Source organism: Polypterus senegalus, chromosome 5 (assembly GCF_016835505.1).
Source record: "Polypterus senegalus isolate Bchr_013 chromosome 5, ASM1683550v1, whole genome shotgun sequence".
NCBI lineage: Eukaryota > Metazoa > Chordata > Cladistia > Polypteriformes > Polypteridae > Polypterus > Polypterus senegalus.
The window spans coordinates 151,699,770-151,714,821 of record NC_053158.1 but is presented as its reverse complement, the minus strand read 5'-3'; the positions used below and the strand labels follow the sequence as shown (position 1 = coordinate 151,714,821).

Below are 15,052 nucleotides of genomic sequence, written 5' to 3'. Positions count from 1 at the left end.
GTGGGACTTCAAAGTGTCTTCCGAGAAGACCTGCTGTGCATGTGTACTGCGGCAACGTTTTTGAATTCTTTACGATGTTCTACTTTGTCATCTACTCTTTATCCTTTATTTCTGGCCCCGGGTGTGGTTAAATGTCTTTCTCGCGGGACATATAATGCTTCTCGCGTTGTGAAGGCGGTGCCTGAATGGACGCTAAGGAGTTGCAGTCACATCAGCTGCTGTCTTGGTGCTGCTGCTGGCGAGCTGCGTGTTCTGCTTGTCGCATTGCACATCAATCATTTAAAAGCCTGTACAGCAGCTGTCGTTTTGCCATTTTGCAAACGCACACTAAGGAAATGCAGTCGGATCATCTGCTGGCTTAATGCTGAGCTGCTTGTTCTGCTTGTCGCACTGCACATCAATCATTTAAAAGTCTGTACAGCAGCTGTCCTTTTGTCTCACTGCTTTGTGTCGCGCGACGTCAAAGTGTCTTCCCAGAAGATCACGTCTCATCTCCCTCCAAAGATTTTATTTATAATAGAGAGATTAGTAACTAGTAAATAAGTTCAGAAAGAAAAGAAAAACAGTAAAATACAGAGCTTCTGTAAAAAGGCAGCTGCTTGAACAGTACCCGGATGTTAGGAAGTTTATAGATCTGAATAAATTACAAATATAAAACACAAAATAATTAACCAGGTTTTGTGAACCTGGTTAAGATGATATCAAGAGTGTTCAATACTATCATAAGGGGAAAAATATGACTTCATTCAATAATTTAAAATATAAAAAAGTCTTGATTTCACACTTTTTTGTTCACTGCATTAATTCTTTGAGGTATTTCATAATTTTGATATTGGTTTTATGATAAAAAGTAGAACATATTAAAAATAATGAAAACCTCTTATATGAGTATGTGAGTCTGGCACTATATAAAAACAATACTTATCACTAACTTTTGCAAAATATCTGGATGATGTATTGCAATAATTGTTGGCCTGTAACAAAATCTTTTCAGCACAGTTTAACTAAATATATGGTTTTATATTATCTATTGCATATGAAGACATTTTACAAAATACATGATTAGGTGAGCTCCAAAAGTTTGCCTTTTTTCCCCTAATCCCCTACAGTTGTTCAGGCATTCACTTCTGGTAGTCATGCTGCTGTATTAAGTATTTAAGTGATAGCCATTTAAATACATAAGATATACAGAATGAGAGAAACTCAATCTTAGTGAAATTGACACAAAATATTATCTTCAACTTGCTTTTTTTTCACGACAGGGAGAAAGCAACTTTGGAAAATAGATGGATTGGAGTGTATTCAACTGGCGATATTTTGAATAAATCCAGAGTACACCGACCAATATATGTATTCTGAACTCGGTGCACACAAGTTATATTTTTTAGTAATGTTTCCTAACTTTCTTGTTTTATCTTTTGGATTTTTTTACAGGAATGGCTGGAGCAATTTACTTTCTTTCTGACATACTGAAACCAGAAACATCTCGCTTCCCAGCATTTGAACTTTGACATGGACACATCTGAGTACTTTGTTAAGTTTGCAAGCAGCGGAATAGAGGAGAATGAAAATGTCTTTGTGATACAGATTAGTGCCTCAAACATATGGTCATATACTATAAGGGAAGTGTTTGTGGACAGTACCAATCTGTTTTGCTTTTTTCATTTGAGTTTGTTTTGGGACTACTGTATATTCACCCTTTCAGTGAATCCGAAGTAAGTGCATGGTGATACAAGTTTGGTGTTTGTTCGTACTGTTTGTCAGAACACAACACCAAATCATCATCTATACAAGTGTTTATTTATGTGCATGGAACTTGAAACTTACTGCAACTTTTGAATGTAACACTGAGATTAATTCTCATGTATCATATCCACAACATGATGAATTAAGGTTGAATAAAGTTTTTATTATCCATTACATTAGCATTCTAAATTTCACATTTTGGTCAAAAATGGTGCCAAAAAACATGTAATAAATACGTAATTCTAGTGTGGTTAGTAAAAAAGTCGGAAGGAATGCGTCTGTGATTGCAAGTCAATGATTTATTAATAGCCACCTGACTCGTGAAGTGAACTCGTGTTTCTGATGATCCTCTAGGGTGAGTCCTACTTATTTTTATAGCCTCAGTATGCGTGTACTTTAAGAAACTGTTTATGACTGTTACAGATGTATGAATTTAGTGAATGATGCAACAATTTAAATATTTTCATTATTATGTTACAATAGAAATCAGTGCAAAACTCCCAAATAATGTAAAGATATGCATCGGTATACTCCGCATTTACAGACCACAGGTTCTAAATAATTCTTACATTGGAAAGTTCCAGGATCTTTTATTTAGTGTGTGATGACTGTTACCATTTTGACTGGTAGTTAACTATGTTTTGAGGCAAACACTTTATAATTTTTTTTAATCTTTCAATTCTAGAGTCAAGCGTGAACTGTCCTCTTTTGTTTTTGTTGTTTTATAGATATTATTGTCCTAACAATTAAATATGTAAATTCACTAAAGTCTGTTTTTCTTTTATGTGTCGCGCTGTATAGCATTATTATAAATTACAAAGGTTAGGTTAAGTATGTGGTGAAGCTTATATTTCATTTTTAAAGTGGTGTCCTTGAAAAAGTGGAGGAATGTGGGGTGACATCATATTATTGCAATCAAAACCATTTTAGGTCTGTAGTAGGATATATAAATAATAGAAACTTTTTAAAAGTTTTTATGAGTGAATATGGCCCTTATTTTCCTGGGTCCTCAATATACTATGATGAGCTTTGCCATAATATTTATTTTGAAAGTTTTAATAGATATGCTCACTTTCCGGGTCCTCCCTGTGTGGAGTTTGCATGTTCTCCCCGTGTCTGTGTAGGTTTCCTCCCACAGTCCAAAGACATGCAGGTTAGATGGATTGGCGATTCTAAGTTGTCCCTCGTGTGTGCTTGGTGTGTGTGTGTGTGTGCCCTGCGGTGGGCTGGCGCTCTGCCCGGGGTTTGTCTCCTGCCTTGTGCCCTGTGTTGACTGGGATTGGCTCCAGCAGACCCCCGTGACCCTGTACTTAGGATATAGCTGGCTGGATAATGGATGGATGTTGATCAAGATTCAAGACTCCATTGTGTTTATTTCCAGATTTATTGTTTTTTCTTAGGAAAGGTTGGTTTTGAGTGCAGAGAAAACTGATTGCGAAAGTCTTTGAAGAAATGAGCAGAAACATTACAATTTCATAAAAATGTGGTTGCTATCATATGCTGAATTTCTTATTTGATTAAATACACAAATTACTGAATCTGATGAACATATTTTAAATTCTTATAGTTCTGAAGAGTGAATTAGCAACTGTTTTTGTAACGGGTAACTATTTGATGAGACATTTTTTAATGCATTTTGTATTTAAAAGTTAGTCTTTGGAGTTTGTTTCTGCCATTTGCATATGTTTTCTCCTAGGATTTCAGTTTTTTGCTACACTGTAAAAATGTTCTGTCAGGTCACTTAGTCACTATAGATGTTCTCTGGAATGGACTCGGGTCTTATTTGGAGCAGGTATGCAGGTGCTGGCAACTCACATTCCAGTTTGATCTTAAAAAGCAAATTCAGGAGGGAGATGAAAGAAGACCAGGTAGTGTTAACATGGATCTTTATCATGGAGGATGAACAGCCAGTGTTCTAGTGTATCTTTACCTATTATCTGTTGATTTTTGCTTTCTAATCCTGAAAAAATGTCGTTACTTTTCATCCATCTCTTAGTCTGTCTGTCTGCCTTTTGACCACTAGCTAGTCCATTTTATTATATGTCTCCTTTCAGCAGTATAGAGCGTCCCAAATGAAGCATGAACATAATATAAAACAAAGCATTCAATATGAAAACATTAAAGCAAAACAGTTTAGTGGAAGACATTATATAAAACCTGCACAGTACAGATGTAAGAAAAGTAAAAGCAGCGGGTTTGCTCTGAGACGCAGTTTTGCAAGGTTAGGCTCCAACTTATGTATACCCAGATATGCAAAGTAACAGAGTAGAAAATAGACAAATGTGTGCCTGTTTATCTGTGATAGTGAGGGGGTCTTTTTTTCTTTTCTTTTCTTTTCTTAAAGGCTGTCATCTGCCTTTAACAGGAGCCTGTATTCCTTAACTTCCTTGGTGTTAGCCCTTAGCATGACACTGAATCAGAATTCTACGTAACAGCACGTAAACCAGGCTCAGGCTCAGGCTCGGGGTAACGTGTAATTATACACTTTACAGTGTTAAGCCCATTAACTCTCGGGACGGTACTAGACTGCCATCTAGTGGGTGAAATAACGTGCTGCAAAAAAAATTCTATCACCTACTTTACGTTAACTCTTCAATATTGATGATTGTGGAGGTCCTCCGACAAAAAAACACGATGGCGAACAAAAAGCCATACAGGCAGTTTTATAACAAACTGAAACCGAACCATTGCTCGAATTGAGTGATAGTGATGACGGTATGAATTGGACATCAGACGTTGACATGGAAAGTCAGACTGATTGCTGCATGGCATGGCACTTTATGACCAAACTGCCGTGACATGCCCAGTGAATTGGCCATGTGACACTTCACTGTGGTGCAACTGTAGCTGTGTGACAAAAAGGAAAAAGTGCAAGGACAAGTAAGGCATTAATCCCCTAAGCACTGTTCATAATGTGCCAACTGTCAGTGTTTGTGCCAGGGTAATGTGGAAGTTACTAAGACTTGCATTGTGGCAGCCTGAAATAACACAAGCAGTGTGTCCGTCGTGTAGGCAGGGCACTGATATTCTACCCTCTCATGTGCAAGCAACAGAAAAAATATTAGCAAAGTGCACTTCTACTGTGGCCATTGTAACATCAGACTGTCTCCAAACGTACTGCACAAAGGACATGTCCTAAATCTTCAGCGTTACAGCAGTGGACACTTGGCATACCTTATTGACGGTACTTACGTTGGCATTTTGATATTCACCTTGCTGTTACACATGGTAACATTTTTGGGCTTATTTTTCCAGGGGTAAACATAATGCTAAGGAGGTTCAAATGAATTTTGAAGTAACAGTACATTTTGCCACAACTGAAACTTGGCATTATGCAGGTTTAAAGTTTCATTTGAACTTTGTTTAGTAGCATCAGATTTTTGTTTCACCTTACGATTCCGCATAAGCAACATATTGTAGATTTGCTTTTGTGACTGGAACATTTTGTAAATTTCTATTGGTTTACCATTCCTTTTCTGAAAAATATAAATAAAGAGTTCACTGTTTCACATTTTTCCTTTAAATGATTTCCAAACAGAATTATTCACATTCTGTCTTACACCAGTGCTTAAAGTTGAGTTGGCCTGCCTTATTATGAGTTTAGTGTTTCACGCTTTCTTTTGGTTACCTCTGTGAAGAGCAACTAAATTCTTTTTTTATTTTATTATGTTGCATGAACTTCAGTCCAACATATTTAATAACTTTCCTCAGGATTTTCCATTATTTCAGAATTCATTCATTTCTTTTATTCATTTTTCTGTCCCAATATTATTTGCTTTATTCCAAAAGAGAATTGCAAGGGAAAAGAAACTATACTGGCAGCTTCAGAGAAAAGCTAGGTAGCAACACGGGCTAGGGTGCCAGGCTGTCTTAAGGCACAGTCTTTCATTTATTGCCAGTTTCGAGCCCCTCATTAAAGCTGATCTGTCCATCTCTAGGACACACAGAGAGATTCCACACATACACCCTCAACTACAACAGTGTCAGATCCAAGATTTGAGAAGTTAACTGTGCAGCTCTAAGTCAGCCGTGCAAACGTGCTGTGCCACATTGTTAGTCATTCTATTACAAAAACAAAAGATTCAGAGTTACGTCTAAATGCATAATTCCACATTACCCTCGCTCACCACCCACCTTCATACTTCTGATGTCTGTTGAGATGTTTTCTGGTGCCCACCTGGTTTCTCCACCTGGAAGTGTGACCTCACCACAACTAACCAAGGGTTAGTGAACTTCAAGGCACGAATCCCCAACAACAAGTCAAGAACTCCAAATATTTCATCTCTGTTATGTCCTAACTAGCCATGTCCCAGTGCTGGTTGGCAAATTATTGCTGTACAGGGGGTGCTTACAGCTTTACTACGTCCAGGAATCTAAATTAGGAGCAAGTTTCATAACTTACCTTAACCAGCTAGCAAGACTCTGGTGTAACTTCACTGCGGCAATCTAAAACACATTAATAAGTGGGCACATCGGTTTAGGACATAAAAAGTGGAAAGGAACAGAGACCAAATAGAAAGAGAAAAGCCATTCCCACTGAAGGTGCTCGTTCTTAACCCCACTGACTCCTTAAATACACATAAGAGGAAAATAAAATCTCTTTGTTATTACACGCTGCCGCGGCTGTTCGTTTGTCTGTCCAGGATTTTAAATCACCTGCAGCTCACAAACCGTTTGAACTATTGACTTGAAATTTGGTACACATATACTACGTGACGTCTACTATCCGTTTTCATGGTGATGATTTTTATTACTCTTTTTACTTTAGTTTTATTTTATTGTAGTTGTAGCAAAATACCCGCGCTTCGCAGCGGCGAAGTACTGCCTTAAAATTTTTATTAAGAAGAAAATTAAACCTTCTTAAACTGAGGGAAAATATACCAATAATTATTTGTTAAGGATCTCTTTGTATACCACATTGTGAGTTCGGCCCTCCGGTTGTAATATGACCAAGCTGTGCGCTGAGCTTACTCTTGAGCATGCGCAACGTACAGTTGGCCATGTGAACAGTAATCTTGTTTCAAATCTCACAGTTTGGATTGCTGCTGTCATAATCGGTTTGAGTTTCATGGTTTGTTTCAATTACGACAGTATTTGTAGGACTTCTGTTGAAGAGACATTGCAGCGTTGTAAGTATACAACCAGTTTCATCGATAACTTCACATCCAGCTTTTGAGAGTTTAAACATTCATAACACAATATAAAGTAAGTCTAAAATATCTACACAATAACTATATCGTAATAAACAATAAAACAGCGGAGAAGCCGTGGATTAAATAAAAAGGCTGTAGTTATCAGCAGGGAGACGTGAATCTCGTGGCGAAGCAAGGAATCGAATGTAGAGACTGGAGCGACGGACAGCCTCACACGGTGACCGAGCTGCAGGCTATGGACGTATATATGTACGTAAGTACATATAAGTTAGCGTTGGGAACCCGCGTACCAAATTTCTTGAAGATGGGCCCATAAGTAACAAAGACCGTTGAAAAGTTCAATATGGCTGACAGTGGTGTCATACCACTGAAATAAGTATGTACATTGGTTTTGGTTAGCGCAGAGAAGCCGCCTACCAAATTTCGTGAAGATGGGGCCATGAATAAGAATATTCAACATGGTGGACATTGTTGACCGTTATGACCGTTACCCGTAGAATATCGAAATGAAACCTGCTTAACTTTTGTAAGTAAGGAATGGGCCTGGCAAATTTCAGCCTTCTACCTACACGGGAAGTTGGAGAATTAGTGATGAGGGAGGACGGGCTTTGCCTTTTATTAGTGTAGATTAACTCTTGGCAGCGTGCAGCAGGGCGGCCATGTGGCGCATGCATATGGGCGTCGTTCTCATTCCCTACCACTTTCGCTAATCATTCTTGAGGCAGATTGAAAACTTAAGTGTCAGCTTAAGTGTAAAAATTAAAGAAAACATACTAAGTAATTGCAACACAAAAACTAACTTAATCAGTTTTAACGCGGCAAGATGTCGACGAAAGAAGAGAAGCAGCGGGCTGCTAGGGTGGAGTAAAGAAGAGCTGCTCAGGAAGCAGCAAGTGCACGAACCTCTGAGCAAACGAATGCTAAACGTACAAGGAAAGAGGATGAAAACTAGGAATGCTCAAGTCAAGTGTATCCACTGTACGTTATTGTGCAGTAGGAGGTTACTGGTAAATAAATAAAGCTGTGCTTATCATTGTACCTCCAAGCTATTTTCATTGAAGAACAACCCTCTAGGGTTCCTAAATCAGTATACCAATTTGAAACAAAGAGAACATCAGTTCGTTTCTTTGTTTTAGAGACACTAACAGCTGTAAAATATCAATATGAACAAAAGTATTGAACACCTGACCATTACACCAACAAGGACTTTAAAGACATTGCATTCAAATACATAGACTTTACTATGGAGTTGGTCCCCCTTTGAGCTTTAACTGTTTTTGGAAGGCTTTCCACAAGATTTTCAAGCGTTTCTGTGGGAATTTGTGCCCCTTCATTCTCCTGTGTTGCCTTACCAGTATGTTTGAGATCATTAGCTATCTTCTTGTAGGATGAAGCGCTGTCCAATGAGGTTGGAGGTATTAACTGGAACTTGAGCAGTTGTTTCTACACACCTCAGAACTCGTCGTGCCTCTGCCATCAGCAGTCCCATCATCAATGAAGAGAAGTGTGCCAGTGTCTGTGGCAGCCATACATGTCTAAGCCATAACACCCTCACCACCGTGTTTAACAGATGAGGTGGTTATGCTTTGGATCTTCGGCAGTTCCTTTTTGTCTCCACACTTTGCTCTTGTCATCACTCTGATGAAGGTTCATCTTGGTCTCATCTGTCCACTAGACCTTTTATCCAGAATTCTGCAGGCTCTATTAAGTATTTTTTCGCATATAGTAATCAGGCCATGCTGTTTTTGTTGCCAGCTAGTGGTTTGCCTCTTGCAGTGTGGCCTTTGTGTTTCGTCGTCTGTGGCACACACACACACACACACACACACACACACACACACACTGCCTCCTGAAGACTGCTTCTGATCTGTCAGGCAGGTGTCTGAGGCGTTTTCTCTGCCATAGTGAGGTCTTTCTTGGCCTACCAGCCCCTTTGTGTTTGCTGAGCTCACCAGTGCATTCTTTCTTCTCAGTGATATTCCAGACTGTTGATTCTGATAATCCTACGGTTTTACTGATGTCTCAAGTAGTGGAGTCTTGTTTTCCAGCCTCATATTGGCTTCTTTGACTTTCGTTGGCACAGCTCTTGTTCTCAAGTTCAACAAATGAAACTGCAGACCCCAACGGGTAGAAGCAAGCTGAAGAAACGATGAAACCCACCTGAGGAATCACAAACACCTGCGACGCACTGCACTATGAGATCTTTCAGGTAGGAAGACGGAGAGTTCTGAGGTAAGATGACAGTTTCAGGTGACGAAGATGAGAAGTTTTTATACTCACTGATTGTGGTGGTGGAGATCGGTGACTAATGATGAGCGAACTCCTCTTATTTTGCTTCACCTCAAGTTTGGTAAAAATGTGGAAACATTGTGGAATTTCAGCAAACTCTGTAAGATGCATTAAATTCCCTAGTTTGGACTAGTTTTCAGTGGATTATAATGGCGTGCTGGTCTTTTAAATGGCTCTGGGCCAGGGAGGAGTCTGGCAACTTTCATTGACCGATTATTGTGGCCATATAGTGATCTGAGTTGTGAAGCAGCAGCGCAAACCACTGTGCCTTCCATGAAATAAAATTATCCTCAGAGTCCTTTCTGTCTTTGTGTTTCCTGAGCTCCTATCGCTAAGACTAACCAACACCCCTATTGCGTGTAATGTATGGGGTCAGCACTGAATACCCAGGGTGCCTAATATGCTTAATCCATCAGTGAACGTACAATGAATCTGCAGAACAGCAAAGTGTTTTTGTAATTTTCTCAGTATGGTCCGCCAATGTAACCCACAAATGAAAATACTGCAGTGCTGCATGGAGGCTACAAGTCCGGCTGGTGTGTTGATCGGGTACACACATCGTGAATGCATGTATACGCCATAAATCATTTATGGATGTGTGAGGCAGATGGGGCAGCAGAGTCTTAGGTGGGGTCCACTTACAGTGAGGGTTCTGTGTATGCGGGACTGGGCAGTGATATCCTCATCCAACATGGCTGCTCCATCTCTGCGACATCATGCTGGCCTCAAGTCTAATTTGGCCACACTGCGACTTTTCAGGGAAAAATGTGGCAAGCAAGGTCACTGACAAACCACCAGACACCAGTCAGCAGCAGAGGCGACAATGTTCCATGTTGATTAGCACATTTAAATAAGACACGTGACAATGGAGGCCATACCTGTTTTTGGTAATCTTCTCCTCTCCTGTTAATTTTCAGAGTTGTCACTTTTTGTCTCGAGGTGTTAATGTCGTGATATTCAGGTTTGTGGTGATCCCTGACAACTTGGTTTCCATGGAATGCCCTTGTGATTCTTTTGTGCTACGCTGCCAGCAGACACCTGAGGGGCTTTTCTCATTTTAATAATAAAAACAAATCACCTTTGATGGCTGCATATGAAGAGTCCATCACTTGATGTAGTTTGTGCAAAAGAATTCAGCTGGACGCTTTAAAACGTGTAGGTTCAAGGCCCATAATTGGAAAATCGCTAATTCAGGCCTGCTTAAACACACACTCACACACAGCAGGCCCTTTGAGACGGTGTTGGGAGTTTAGTGTGTGTGTTCGCTTTAAACACTGACTTGATGTTTTAGGAAAACAAAGCATGTTCACTCTAGCGGCACAGTAACACTGAAAAGACACAGAATTAGCATCAGTTTTATTATTTGCACATTACCCAGTTCATCCAATCCTCGTGGGCACATGAGCCGTTTGATTTTTATTTCTAGCTGCCATATGATGAGGATGGGCAACCCAACGATAAGCAACTGTCAAACTAAAAGAATATGAAAGAAGCAGCGCAGAATAAAACCTTCAAATGCACTGCCAAGAGCTGGGCTTTACTTACATTGATGTTGATATCAAAAAATTCTCTTCCCAAAAGAAATGCCAGAAATACAGAGTGATTTGTCCAGTTTTCAGCATCACCCCCCTGGAGCCACTATATTATTATATTTATTTGAATTTAACGATGGATAAGCATGTCTACCCACCTCTATAATCACTGCAGTTCTGACAAACTAATAAGCAGATCTTCCCTGTAAGGCTGTTCTCAGTTTGGGCTTCACTGGACAATAAAGGTTTTGCCTCCTGGAAACATTTGGGCATAACTTGGACTTTGGCCCGATGATCACAAACATCCTCGTTCCACATTCCTGTCATATACTGGTATATTTGTTCTCATCCAATTTTGTGTAAGCATACAGTACATACGGTATACTGTGCAGTACAACAACTACAGCTGGCAGGTCTGTGGTGGCCGATTAAAATGCAGCAAGTCCTGATGTTTCATTTGTGAATGGGCCAGCCCGACTAAAGAGTCGCGTTACGATAAAAATGAATGGACACTCAATAAGCAAAAAAGTGTGCCATATAAACCACTTGTTGAACCAACAAAGATATTTTTGTCTATTCTTCATATAAAACCAAGACTGATGAAAAGTTTAATGAAAGCGATGAATTGGGTATTCAAGGCCAATATTTCCATGAATAACTGAACCCAGAATTAAGGAGGGCATTTTTGTTCGCCTACAAATCAGACACGTTATCAAAGACAAACAGTTTGAACATCTAGTGGGGTCGGAGTCAAGGCGTTCAAGGATGTTCTTGAGCAGGGGTCGCCAACTCCGGTCCTGGACGACCACCATGACTACAGGTTTTCATTCTAACCCTTTTTTTGAATGATTGCCCTGTTTGTGCTGCTGATTAACTTCTTGTGAATTCACTTTAACTGAATTGCTTTCTTAAGATTTCTTCCCCGGAATTTCTTCATCGTTCTGCTGAATTGCTTCATTACTTTCCTTACACAGAAATGAAATGTGAAGTAAGTGAACCAACAGAAGACCAACTGAGTCAGGGCCTCAAACTCCAACCAATTTCATTCTAACCAGTTGCTTAATTAGGCGCTGATTCTTGGCGTTAATTAAACCCGTTCTTTAATTCAGCAGCTTGTTGCTGCTCTCGTGGTGTATTAGCAGACATTTCTGAAATTGTTGGTTTTCTCTTTTCTAAGAGCTCTGCTCAACTGTTTTGTGGACCTAAGCAGATCAACATTCCTGAGACCTTCACCTTTCTTTTCAGATATTGTGTGATGGACACCAGTTGTTTTGGTTCATTAAGTATCTCATTATTGTTTGACTGCTAATTAAGGAAAAAGAAACAATTAAGGGGTCTGAGTCTTCAAGAGCAAGTCAATTACAATTACAGTAGAGTCTCGCTTATCCTACCTTCGCTTATCCGACATTCCATATTATCCGACGTCCCACCGCAAAAGAAAAACAAAAAAACGCATCAATCGGCAACAAGAACTGCAAGTTGCCAGCGTAGTTTATTTTTTGTTGCTCCCGACTCTACCGCAGCTAATTACAGTGGAACCTCGGTTTGCAAGCATAGTTCGTTCTGGTAACGTGCTCGCAGTCCAAAGCACTCGTACAGTATATCAATGCGAATTTCCCCATAAGAAATAATGGAAACTCAGATGATTCGATCCACAACCCAAAACTATTCATATAAAAATGATTAATACAAAATATAAAGTAAAAACACTGTCACGGGTGGCTGGGGGTGTAGCCCAGCCGGGATGCCCGAGGGTACCGGAGTAGGACTGGTGCCTCCTCCCGACCATGAGGGGGCAACCACGTTGGTTTTGTTGGTGGCCTCGGGTAAGGGGCTTGGAAGCCCAACCCTGTAGGGGCCCTTGGCCCCAGTGCCTAAAGAAACCTAGAGCCCAGCACTTCCGCCACATCAGGAAGTGCTGGGGGGGGAAGAGGAGCAGGAACACCCGGAGGGCTTCTGGCTACACAGTTGGTGCTTCGGAAGCTCCTCAGGAAGCACCAGGAACCCATCCGGGCGTACATAAAAGGGGCCTCCCTCCAGTCGATAGCAAGAGTCGGGTGGAAGTGGACGGAGCTCGGAGGAAAGTAGTGGAGGCGGTCTGAGGAATGAGCAAGGCATTGTCGTGCGGCCAGGACTTGAAGGGGTGATTGGTGCTGCGGCACTGGGTTTGTGCACTTTATTTGTATTATAGTGTTGTAAATAAACACGTGTGTGGTGAAACAATATGTCTACCTGTCTGTGTCTGGGCTGTACCCCACAATGGCATCCCAGATGGGACTTCCTGCCTGATACAAGGCAGGGACCCCGAAAAAATAATTTTGTGGGCAGTCCGGAACAGCAGGTTAGCCCAGTCGGCGCACGCACGACCCTGCGGGAGCGAATCACCTCACGGACCGCCACCGGTCCACCAACGGACCATATTCCCCTGGTGCGGGATGACGAGAAAAGACGTTGCCGAACTGCAGCGGGCTCCTGCAGGCCCGCTGTCGCGGAGGACATCCTGCTGCCCCAGAGAGACGGGATCCGGGAGGTGAGTGCCCTGCCCCATGGCGAACGGCCCTGCGGGGCACACTTACTTTTTGTGTTGCAGGCAGGGACTGCCCGGATCCGCATCGGTGGCAACAGCGTGCCAATCCTTGGGCTGTTGTCGACGGAGTCGCTGCAGCTCGATAGGCCGCAGCAGCTGCGAAGCTGCTTGGAACAACGTCACCGCACCAGGAGAAATAGATCCAAAACGGCCGAGAACTGGAAGTCGCGCCCTGAGGCGGGCACAGGATTGGTTGGTGTGACTGGTGCGCCCCCGATGATTGGATGGAGGCGGGCCTCAGGAATATCAATCCCGTGTTGAAGAAGGATCTGATGGGGCCGGAGGAAGGACCCCGCAGGGGGTGGCCAGCGGATCTGCCTCACTGGAAGGTAGGGCAGCCATCGGATAACCCTTTGTGCTTGCCGGTGGCTCTGCGTGAGCTGGAGGAATGCCTGCAGCCCGCAGAGTCGCTTTTGCAGGTAATACGCGTCATCTGTAAAGGTTTGATGGAGCTGGAGGTGAAGGAGATCGTATCCGTGAAGACGCTGTGACAGTGGGCAGATCGGCGCAGCGCTGGAGACTTCAGCCGGATGGACGCAGCAGGGAAGGTAATCAAAGCCGTCCCCGTGAAGAATATATGTGAGAATCTGCCAAAATTGCCTGTGATAACAACAATCAGCATCGAGTATGCAGTTCTCCGACAGTAGATGCGTTGCGGGGGGCTTTGCACGTGATGAGGGGAGAGACAGCGAGAGGGCTAGCAGGACACAGGCTGTTGAGTGCCCGAGGTCCTAGTGCCCTCCGCCCCGAATCGGTGGCAGTCTCGCCCCGCTCTACAGGGACGCAGACGGGAAGGAGTCTCTTTTTGCACAATAAGGAGACTCAGACCGTCAGGGCGTCCCAGAGTGATAGGAAGAATCTAGGGGAGAATGCCGGTTCTTCCAACAGGACGGGACGTGTTGCTGGGTGCACACGTCCGAGGAATGGCCGTCCTCTGCGGAGGCAGAGGGAGAATCCTGGGCAGGTGGAGGAGCCGCCTGCGAGAGCAGACCCGGCATTGAAGAACGGACGGGCATGGAACCGGTCAGGCAAGTCGAGGGCTAGCGACGGCGGGAGGATCTGGTTCAAGCGCTGCAGGTGTGGAGATCGACAGGACGCCCGGTACGAGTGTCCAGGCAGCGCTTCTGGCCCTCCCTTTTGTTTCTTCGCAGGTCTGAAACCCCGACGAGCCGTTGGAACTGCCCCGTTGGGAACCTGCCCTCCTGGAACGGGCTGCTCCGTGGGGGGACGCTCCACTGGCGACTGGATGGTGCCCCGGCTGGCGAGGACTGTAGAGGCGAGAGCGGTGCAGACCAGAGGGGCGAGAAAGCCTCGGAAGCGGTGCCAAAGTGGCGCGTCCCAGGTGTGTGGTGAAACAACATGTCTACCTGTCTGTATCCGGGCTGTACCCCAACAATACATAAAGCAAATTAACCTGCACTTTACCTTTAAAAAGAATCATGGCTGGTGTGAGGGAGCTTCTAAACTTCCACCCAATGGGACAAAACGCGGAAGAGCGTCCCAAAGCAATCGCGGTCTCCCAGCGCTGTAGCAGTTCACCATAAAAGCAAATTTGTAAAGATCGTGGACATGCTATAAGTGCCTGCCGTCGATGGGTGATACAAGGAACATTAGAAATACGCAGTGCACAGTGTTACTTTCCCCCCAAGCCTGCCTGACTGCTGTGTCTGTGTATAGGAGAATGGCAGATCCCACTAAAATAAATAACTGCGCTGTTGCTGTTTCAAGCTGAATAAGGCTGGTGT

At 42.8% G+C, this 15,052-nt stretch overlaps 2 protein-coding genes across 2 annotated transcripts in view; both read left to right on the top strand.

The window, feature by feature from the left end:
* lancl2 (LanC lantibiotic synthetase component C-like 2 (bacterial)) overlaps nucleotides 1-2,509 on the top strand; it is an 80,719-nt gene extending 78,210 nt beyond the window's left edge. The window contains exon 9 of the mRNA XM_039753502.1: nucleotides 1,435-2,509. Coding sequence (XP_039609436.1) covers nucleotides 1,435-1,511 — 77 coding nt within the window. The 3' untranslated portion in view covers nucleotides 1,512-2,509. The remainder of the gene's footprint in view (nucleotides 1-1,434) is intronic.
* Nucleotides 2,510-12,982: 10,473 nt separating this feature from the next.
* LOC120529584 lies at nucleotides 12,983-14,683 on the top strand. Its single transcript, XM_039753499.1, has 2 exons — nucleotides 12,983-14,384; nucleotides 14,459-14,683. Exons 1-2 carry the CDS (start codon nucleotides 13,981-13,983, stop codon nucleotides 14,658-14,660), a joined length of 606 nt encoding a protein of 201 aa, XP_039609433.1. The 5' UTR covers nucleotides 12,983-13,980; the 3' UTR covers nucleotides 14,661-14,683.
* Nucleotides 14,684-15,052: the final 369 nt, after the last annotated feature.